Here is a 9,330-nt window from a genome sequence, read left to right on the forward strand (position 1 = left end):
AGAGGAACTGGAGAGATAGTAAGGCATTAAAGAGCTTCCCCTTATGGGGAGCAGAGGACAGTTAGTCTGGAGAAGGGATCACTATGATAATTATAGTTAGAATGATGACTCTGGACAAGAACTCAGCGCTGAAAGTAGGTAAAAGGATATACATGATAACCTTTCAGTACCTGTATTGCAAATCATAATGCCCAAAAGAATGGGGGCGGGGGGGGGGAGAGAGAGAGAAAGCAAGAGAGAGAGAGAGAGTTAACTAACTGCTTGCCATAGAGGCAGGCAAGTTGGTGAGAGGGAAACTAGGGACATTGGATTGAATGTGGGAAATACACACTGGTGAACGGAAGGATGCTAGAAAATTGTATGAATGAAATCAGATCATGAACAACTTTGTAACTGAGTGTCTCATGGTGATCCAATAAAATATGAAATTTTTTTTTAAAAAAAGCTTCCCTTGCAGTAACCAAGAATTTCCACCCTCAGCACCACATATGTTTCCCTGAGCACCACCAGAGCACAGAGCCAGGTATAAACCCTGAACAATACTTGGAATGGTCTAACCACAATCCATAATAAGGAGAATCTCAAAAGAGTAAATGTAAAAATATTTTCTCACTAGAGCTAAATTAGAATATTTTAATATTCTAAAAAGCACTAGAGGGACGTTTTAACATTAAGTAGCATGCATCCTTTCTAATATTAGGAGAATACAAGTTTACACTCATTCCTATATTTTAGGCCACAGGCATACAATGCCCACAGGCACACACACAAAAAAATGGGAGAGGTTATTTTCCTACTACATGACCTAAAGTACATAGTGGCGAAAATACGTCATTAAAATTTAAAAAATCAGTTTTTTAAAAAATCTGGAAATAGGACCCAAGTATCCAGGATCTAAGTGCTTAACTCTGAATGAATGAATTCCTGCTGATAAAAAAAAACAGCGTGAGGTCCGGGCAGCGAGAAACTACATTTCCCACAATCCCTCGGGGCAGAGCAAGCGCGCGTTCCCCCTAGGGAACTACGATTCCCATAATGCTCGGAGACCGCCACTTGGCGGCGCTTCCCTTTGGGGCGCCGCCCCTTTTCCCGTGCTCCCTTTCGCGGCCTGCGCTGGAGGAACAAGGTCGTCGGAGCGGGAGGCGTCTGTGTGCCGCCGCCATTTGTCCGTGGTTCGCCGCGCTTCCGATCGCGCCATGTGGGCCCAGAGCGTCCGCAGGTTCACCACCTCGGTGGTCCGCCGGAGCCACTATGAGGAGGGCCCGGGGAAGGTCAGTGTGCCAGGGGCCCGGTGTCTGGGCGGGCGGGGGGCGCCCCTGCCTGCTTCCCGGGGACCCTGCCCCCCCACAGTGCCAGCGGCGAGCCGTGCCGGGGCAGGTGGTGAGTCGGGAAGGAAGGTCGCGGTGCAGACCAGCCTGCCGCGTCGCCCGGGGCCCGGGGCCAGGCCCGGCTGCTGCAGAGGCCGCCAGGAGGAGTGGGGGGTGGGGGGGGTCGGCGCCCGAGGCCTGGGCCTCGACCCCCCACTTCACGCCCGACCCCCACCGCGCCGAGTGCCTCGGAGGTCACCCCTGCAAACCTTGTGGCTGACGGGAGCCCGGGAAGGTCATCAGACACGGGTCAAGGTCATTGGGAACTGCAGGGCCGAGGGGCCGGGTGTCCGGACTGGGTTCGAAATTGGAAGAACCGACTCGGCCGGGGTCGGGGTTGGGTTCAGCCCGGGCTGCAGGCAGCAGCCGGCGCCGCCTCGAGCAGGCCCCGAGGCCAGCGGGGAAGGACGCGCTGCCCCCTGGCCTGGACTTTGTCGTGCGGGTAAACGGTGAACGGAACAGTGCAGCGTTCCTTTGGCTTCTAAAGTGGCTTCCTGGGCTGCACTGACGTACGCAGCCTGAGCCCCGGCGCTTGATGAAGCCAGTTTTGATGCGTTAACTTTCTAGCGTGATGACGATTGTAAAATTTGAAGAACCGTTTTTAACCAGGTGCTGGGATCTCTGCTTCATAGAATGTCTTGGTGGAGAAAATGGGGGGTCCCGGTATCTCTTGACTTGGATGTTCCAGTGACCTGAAGTTGTGTTCTCTTTTCTGGCTTGTTCTCTCCCTACAGAATTTGCCTTTTTCAGTGGAAAACAAGTGGCGGTTGCTTGCCATGATGACTGTGTACTTCGGGTCCGGATTTGCAGCGCCCTTCTTCATAGTAAGACACCAGCTGCTTAAGAAATAAGCACGGGCTGATTCGTCTGTGGAACAGGTAACATTTTCTAAACAGCCTAAAGCATCATATTTTCTCATTGACTTATGTAAATCCTTCTCCCTCCCTCCGTTCCTCCAGTCACACAAATAGATGCTGGGCTGGGGGCTGAGTTGAGAACTTAACTGTGGATGGGGTAATGGTGAAGAGAGGTTCATGAGTGGATATTTGTCTGGGTAGGGTGGTGCCTGTTGGGCATTGCAGTTGATCACACACACTTCACATTATAATCTCATGTTATTCTTTAGGAAGCCCGTGAGGTGGGGGCCAGCATGTCAGAGCTAGTGCAGGTGGCTAGGGTTGGGGAGGGGACTCTCACCAAGCGGTGGTCTGAAGGTCCAGCACGACCAGTGGTTCAGTGCAGCCCGTGATTTGATTATTAAACAGAATTTGGCAGCACTCAGGTTCCTCCAGTGCCCTGACAGTATCCATTTGGTCGTGTCCAGGAGTAAACCAGGGAGGGCTGCATAGAAAGCAGGCTCCTTTGATGCCCTCTGTTACATCTGGTTTGGGACCAGGGTTCTTACTTAAGAGAGTCTTATTGATAGCTCACATTCAGTCAGGAGAAGGTCTGCTGTGATTCTTGATCTTGAGCAGAACGTATATAAATGTATGACCAAAGAGGTGTTGCAAGGTTTGCACATTCTCTCATTTGATGAGGGGAGAAATTTTTTTTTTTTTTTGGGTTAAATATAAGCAAGGTTTTTCTCAGAGCAAGACTAGGAGGCTTTGTGGGATGATTGCAGTAAATTCCAAAATATACTTTTGGTAAGAAAGATTGTCATAGTAGATTTATCTAAACTCTTACTATGGAAAGATTTTGGTGCAAGTGATGAAGCAAATCAGTATGAAGAAATAATGATACTGTAAACGCTTTCTGATGTGCCGACCACAGCTGATAGACATACAAGATATTAATAAAACTACCTATCTATAAAATGAGAGGTTTAATCCCCTTAATTTTTGTTTGTTTTCACAGATAATGAAGTGGAACATTCTAAGAAGTGCAATCTTGCCCCCAAGAAAATTGAGCGCGGAATGCTAGTTATATTTGTAAATAAACCTATGGCATAAATATTAATGCCTCTTCTCTGAACCATGGAATATGAAAGATGTGCTTTTTTTTGAATTTGAGAAATAATCCTAGAATTATTTTTTTTTAAGATGTATGTGCTTGATTTCATGGTCTTAAGTTCTGAAATTTTATTTAATTTTTGATTGCTAGTTCTCAACTTTGTGGGTTGATGTCCTAAAGGAGCAATACAAGCTTTTTATTTTGTTTTTCTTTGGGGGCCATACTTGGCGATGCTCGGGTGATGGGGGATCATAAGGGTTGCAGGTAGTTGAACCTGCAAGACAAGCGCAATATTCCCTCTACGGTCACTCCAGCCTCATGGACAGTGCAAGCTTAACTTTGAGCTAACTTTGCAGCAATTTAAAGGGAGAGAAGGGCTATATTTTTGTTACTCTTTAATGTTTTGGTTGTTATGGGGCCACACCCATTGGTGCTCAAGTTTGCTCTTGGCTCTGCACTCCAGGAATCATTCCTGGTAGACTCGGAGACCATATGGGGTGCTGGGGATCAAAACTTAACTGGCGGCGTGCAAGGCAAGCACCCTACCCATAGTACTTTCTGGTCCATCTCCCTTGATTTTTTGAAAAAGTAATTTGACCCTATGAGGGATGATTTGGTGGAAATCAGGAGGAGCAACACTTACAGTCCATACACATTGGAGTTCAAAACCTTTTTTTTTTTAACAGATATGTAGCAAAGCTTTAAAATTTTTTGCCTTGGTTGATATACCACTCTTAAGTATTGGACTGTAATAAAATGAAATAAAATTTTCCCAATTCTGGAGTTTTTGACAAGTAGCGATGTGTTAAAAGATGCCTCTGAATTAAGTTGAAGCAAGTAGTTTTGCCTTCAGGCTTTTCTATGAGAAGAGGATATTTACTGCACTGTTTTTAAAATAAGTGTTTTTCTGGGTTCTTACAAAGAAAATTGCTCTGGCTGGTTCTGTATTTTGTCATGAATAAAATAGCTTCCTCGACCAGTCCTTGATAAAAATAATTAGGGGCCTTTGATAGTCTCGGACTTAATGAGGCTCACTCAGTTTTATCCCAATCCTCTTCCCAGGAATACATAGAATAATGTTTAATCAAATATCTGGGCACCATGACCCAGCCAGTTACACATACAATTTACTATTAAAGTGTCTTGGATGCATATTATGTCCGTTTAGTGTAATTTTTTTAAATGTTAGCTTAAAGGATTACACTAACATCAAAATTCAAACAAAACCTTAGGAACCAACAAAGAGGTTGTTGAAATAAATTACAAAGGTAGAATCAGACACATAACTGAAAATAAGGAATAGCACCTTAGGTAAGATGCTCCCAGAATTCACATTTTTCCCCTTCAAAACAAGCTGTTGTTTTGGCTAATGATTCGATCACCCAGAAAACAATTATGCCCTATCTTTTTCTACAGATAAGGGAGTATGAGAATATGGGTCCAGGACTAAGGGAAATTTGGATTTGAAAACCAGCTTGATTGAAAGTCACCATCAGTTTTCTTCCATGAGTACCATTGAATTAAAAATTGATCTGGGTTCATACAGTCGTATAAACAATGTTACATTGTATAACATTAACTCACCCTAGCACTTTGAACTTCACCTCAACTTCCAAAATAATTTTTAAATTTAACTTGCCACTTTAGATTCTGTTTAACTCACCATTAACCTAAACATACAACAGGTGAGTTAAGTCTCCCACTTCTTCAAACAACACTCACTTCCTCAAACAGCTTTACAGTTACACTACACTGATTCCTTACCTATATTTTCCATCTCCCATACTAGTTAGTGATCATGTCAGGGAGCCTTATACCTTCATGTATAGCTTGATAAGTATTTTGAGTATGTTTTAAATGAAATTTGAAATCCAATTTCTGTAGGCTTTTGAGTTAAGGAATTGGCCACTGTGACGATCAGTTTTTGGTACTTTTTGAGAAAGTTTTAATTTCTATTTTGGTAGTTCTTGATCATGCTTCACATCAGCATTTGGAGAAGTACTGATTTAAGAAATTTGGGGATTATGCCTGGGAATGTTTGCTCACTGGTAGAAAACCTGGCTTGGAAGATTTGATATCCAGCACCAGTACAAAACCTTAACAGAAACCAACTATGCAATCCCTGGAGACAACAAAACATTAAGGGAATGTGGTGTTACTGCATAGCAAAATAATTCAATGGATTTGAGTCTTAGCCAGGAAGGTTTCAGGAGTTTCTTTAATTTTTTGTAGTAAAATGGCTGCTCTATATAGTTAGACATACCATAACAACCTGAGAGTATTCAGCAGAGAAAATCATACTGTTCCAATGTGGTTTGGGTGACTGCCTAGAATCACCAACATACTCGATCACTAATTGGCCCACAGGATCATATTTCTAAACATACCAATCAGGAGAGTGGCACCAATAGACTGGATCAATTAGAATGTCCTCCTAAGTCTAAAGAGTAGACATTCTGACAGAGAAGAGAAGGTAGACACTGTAGGCAAAAGAATGCCTGCTGCATCTATGGGCCCATGTGCCAGATGTTTTAGTATATCCAGCAAGGGACATAGCACATGTGTTCACAGAAAAATTGGTTATAAAACAATGCTCCTTTTTCAAAATACAAGGAAAGCTTTTACATGATTTATACTCATGCTCTTACCAAAACATGTTCAAGAATTTTATTTTTTATTTTAAAACTTTTTCAAATAGAGTAACAGTTTGTAATTGTGTTGATGTTAGTGCTAGGTATACAGTGTTACTGTATCATATCCACATTGAGTGCCAGTACTCTTGTCATTGCTGTCCATAGGCCCCTTCTTGCTTCCCCACTTCCCCAGTCTTCCCCCCGGCCATCAGAATCAAATGGTCTGTTTCACTGAACATTGTTCCCATGCTTAGCTTATGCACCATATTTGTGAAGTCATCTGGTGTTTGTCTCTCCTGGTTACAGTTAATGTGACACCCTCTAGATGTATCCATGTTGTCGGAAGATACAGAAACAACAGTCACTGTTACATAAACTTTGTCCACTAGCAACCCTTTTTCTCCAAAGAAATGTGACTTTTGCCTGAAATATCTCAAATTCATCATGCAGTAAAATCAATTTCGGATCATTGTGTGCTCAGAAATCTAGGGCTGCTAAAATGTTCTCAATACCCTTGCTCCCCATTCAGTTATATGACCCATATGGGGTCATAGTTCACAGTTTAGGAAATTAGGATATATGCCCAATTTCTTCACCTAAGACCTTGGGTACTTAAATTGTTTCCAGATCTTGGCTGTGCTTACCACTGCAGTGAACATAGGTGTACATACTTATTTTTAGATTCGTTTTTTGAAAGGAGAATTGCTAGTCATATGGTAATTTTACTTTTAATTTTTGGAAAAGTTTTTTTTTCCATAGAGGCTGAAGAGTCTGGAATTTCACCAACAGTGAGTTAGGGTTCTTTCATTTATCACATCCTCTTAAGCATTGGTTGTTTATTTTATTGACTTCTTGATATAGGCCATTCTCACAGATGTGAGGTTATTCTCAGACTTTTGATTTGAATATCCCTGATGATAACATTTTTTTATGACTTGATCATCAGTATATTTTCTTTGAAAAGTGTTTATTCAGCTCTCTCCCCATTTTTTGATGGGGTTTTTATTAAGTTTTATCTTTTGTGGTTCATATATGTTTTATGTATTATATATAATTGTGTGCTATCTGAGCATGTCTCCTATTCAGTAGGGTGTCTTTATTTTAGCCAGAGTTTGGTTTTCCATGAAGAAACTAGTTTGTTGTAGTTCTAATTGTGGTTTTTGCTTTTGTTTTTCTTGCCAAAGTAATCTAATCATTGGAGATACCTCTGAAGTCAATGTCTCGGAAAGTTCTGCCTATGTTTTTCTCAATGAAGACATTAAAAAAAAAAAAAACTATTGTTTGAAATATTTTTCACAGCAATTGAAGTATTTTTATGAGATAATACAGCATAATATATGGCTACCTTGATATAATGAAGATGTTTTAGTGAATATATAATTCAAATAATTTATAATTGATTTGGAGAAGTTTCTTGAATCTAATAGTAAATATGACTATTTTTATTTTTAGATCCTATGGACTTTATATAGAAGTCATTAGGGCTTTTCACAAATATGCCAATATTCTTTTTTCTAGATACTTGACATATTTAAACTTTGTCCTCTTTGCTTTGACAAATTAATATGGCTCTAAGTTATTGTGTTACTTCCTCATGGATCTGTGAAGGTGCATAATTCACTCATTTCCTTACTCCTACTGCAGTTAATAGCCTTTATCGTCCGGAATCCCTGAGTGGCTGCTGTGTTCAGCTGCTTACGGACAGTGAGTGAGGGTTCTTTCATTTGCTATGTAGAGAGTGTACAAGAACCCTAATTGAATTAGGTCTGCCCTAATTGAATTACTTCTTATGTCCTTGAAAAGCATCGCTTTACTTCTTTACATCTGTTTTTTCCAACTGCAGAATAAATGTGTCAACTCAATCTAAAACTTTTCCAATTTAAACTTAATTTCATCTGCAATTAGAAATTACAGTATCATGGGGCTGGAGCAATAGCACAGCGGGTAGGGCATTTGCCTTGCACGCGGCCGACCCAAGTTCGATTTCCAGCATCCCATATGGTCCCCTGAGCACCACCACACCAGGGTAATTCCTGAGTGCAGAGCCAGGAATAATCCCTGTGCATTGCCCAAAAACGCAAAAAAAAAAAAAAAAAAAAAAAAGAAATTACAGTATCATATAAATATGACTCAGGAAATAAGAAAAGACCTTTGACAGCATTTACCATGTGTAGGTAGGGGCCAAAAATAGAGGTAAGTAACTTTTGACTTTCAAAGTATTTTTTTAACTTTTAAATTTTATATTATTGTATATAGTTACATTGCATAAATTATTATTTTATAAATAACATTGTTGTAAATGTTAATAGTTACAGTCATGTTAATTTGGGTGTATTGATGCACAGTTAACTTTACTACAACCAATATGTTCAATGCTCTTCACCCTTTTCCTTACTTTCCTTCTATTTCATTTTTTCATTCTTCCATCTCCCCTTCTTGTAATCACAACTTTGTAATCCAAGGGCAAAGGTTTGTCATTACAATACTATTCCCTTGTTTTGTCTTTCTACACCAAAGATGAGTGAGAGAATCTGGTATTTGACTTCCTCTGACTTACTTTGCTTATCACAGTACGTGATTTCACCTTTACTTACAGCTATGCAGTATCCAATTGTGTTTATAGACATTTTTTTTTTAAGAAAAACAACTTTATTTTAAGCATCATGGTTTACAATACTGTCAATACAGGGTTTTGTGTATAACACAACCCCTGTCCATACCGTCCTCCAAAGTATTCACTTCCCAACCACCATTGACTCCGATTCTCTCCCTCATTCTAATCCCAGCCCCCATTCTTCTCCTGTTTTAGCTACCAACCAAAGACCAATTCTCATGTTTTGTTGTCTTTGGCTAATTATTATACTTCTGTTATATTTCCTTTTTTTGTTTTTTTGCTTTTGGAGTCACATCCAGCAATGCTCAGGGGTTACTCCTGGCTCTGGACTCAGGAATTACTCCTGGCAGTGTTTGGGGAACCATTTGGGATGCTGCAGATCAAACCCAGGTCGGCAGCGTGCAAGGCAAGCGCCCTACCCACTGTACTATCGCTCCGGCCCTACTTCTGTATATCCTACATATGACCACATCTTTTCTATCCATTCATCTGCCATTGGCTATTTGGGTTGTCTCCATATCCTGACTGTTGTACCAAGTGCTCCAGTGTAATTATTAGTGCATAATCTTTTTTCTTTACTGAAAACCATACATTGAAAAGTTACAAAGATATTTATGATGGAGTTTCAAGTGTACAGTGTTCCAGCATCAGTCTCTTCACTAGTGTCCACTACCCCCACCAATGTCCTATTTCCCTCCTGCGTGCCAGAAGGCGTGCAGGCACCTTTCTCCTCTGCCATTAGCCATTCCCTAATTTTTCCCTT

The 9,330-nt window shown here is 41.1% G+C and overlaps 1 protein-coding gene and 1 non-coding gene across 2 annotated transcripts; both read left to right on the plus strand.

The window, feature by feature from the left end:
* The first annotated feature begins 1,095 nt into the window (after nucleotides 1-1,095).
* On the plus strand, nucleotides 1,096-3,341 carry LOC129404792 (cytochrome c oxidase subunit 7C, mitochondrial). Its single transcript, XM_055137315.1, has 3 exons — nucleotides 1,096-1,271; nucleotides 2,102-2,245; nucleotides 3,225-3,341. The coding sequence occupies exons 1-2, from the start codon at nucleotides 1,197-1,199 to the stop codon at nucleotides 2,216-2,218; spliced, it is 192 nt and encodes a 63-aa protein (XP_054993290.1). The 5' UTR covers nucleotides 1,096-1,196; the 3' UTR covers nucleotides 2,219-2,245; nucleotides 3,225-3,341.
* LOC129400933 (small nucleolar RNA Z39) lies at nucleotides 3,069-3,130 on the plus strand. Its single transcript, XR_008627980.1, has one exon. It is a non-coding gene; the product is annotated as a small nucleolar RNA Z39 (small nucleolar RNA).
* Nucleotides 3,342-9,330: the final 5,989 nt, after the last annotated feature.

Source organism: Sorex araneus, chromosome 1 (genome assembly GCF_027595985.1).
Source record: "Sorex araneus isolate mSorAra2 chromosome 1, mSorAra2.pri, whole genome shotgun sequence".
Classification (NCBI taxonomy): Eukaryota; Metazoa; Chordata; class Mammalia; order Eulipotyphla; family Soricidae; genus Sorex; species Sorex araneus.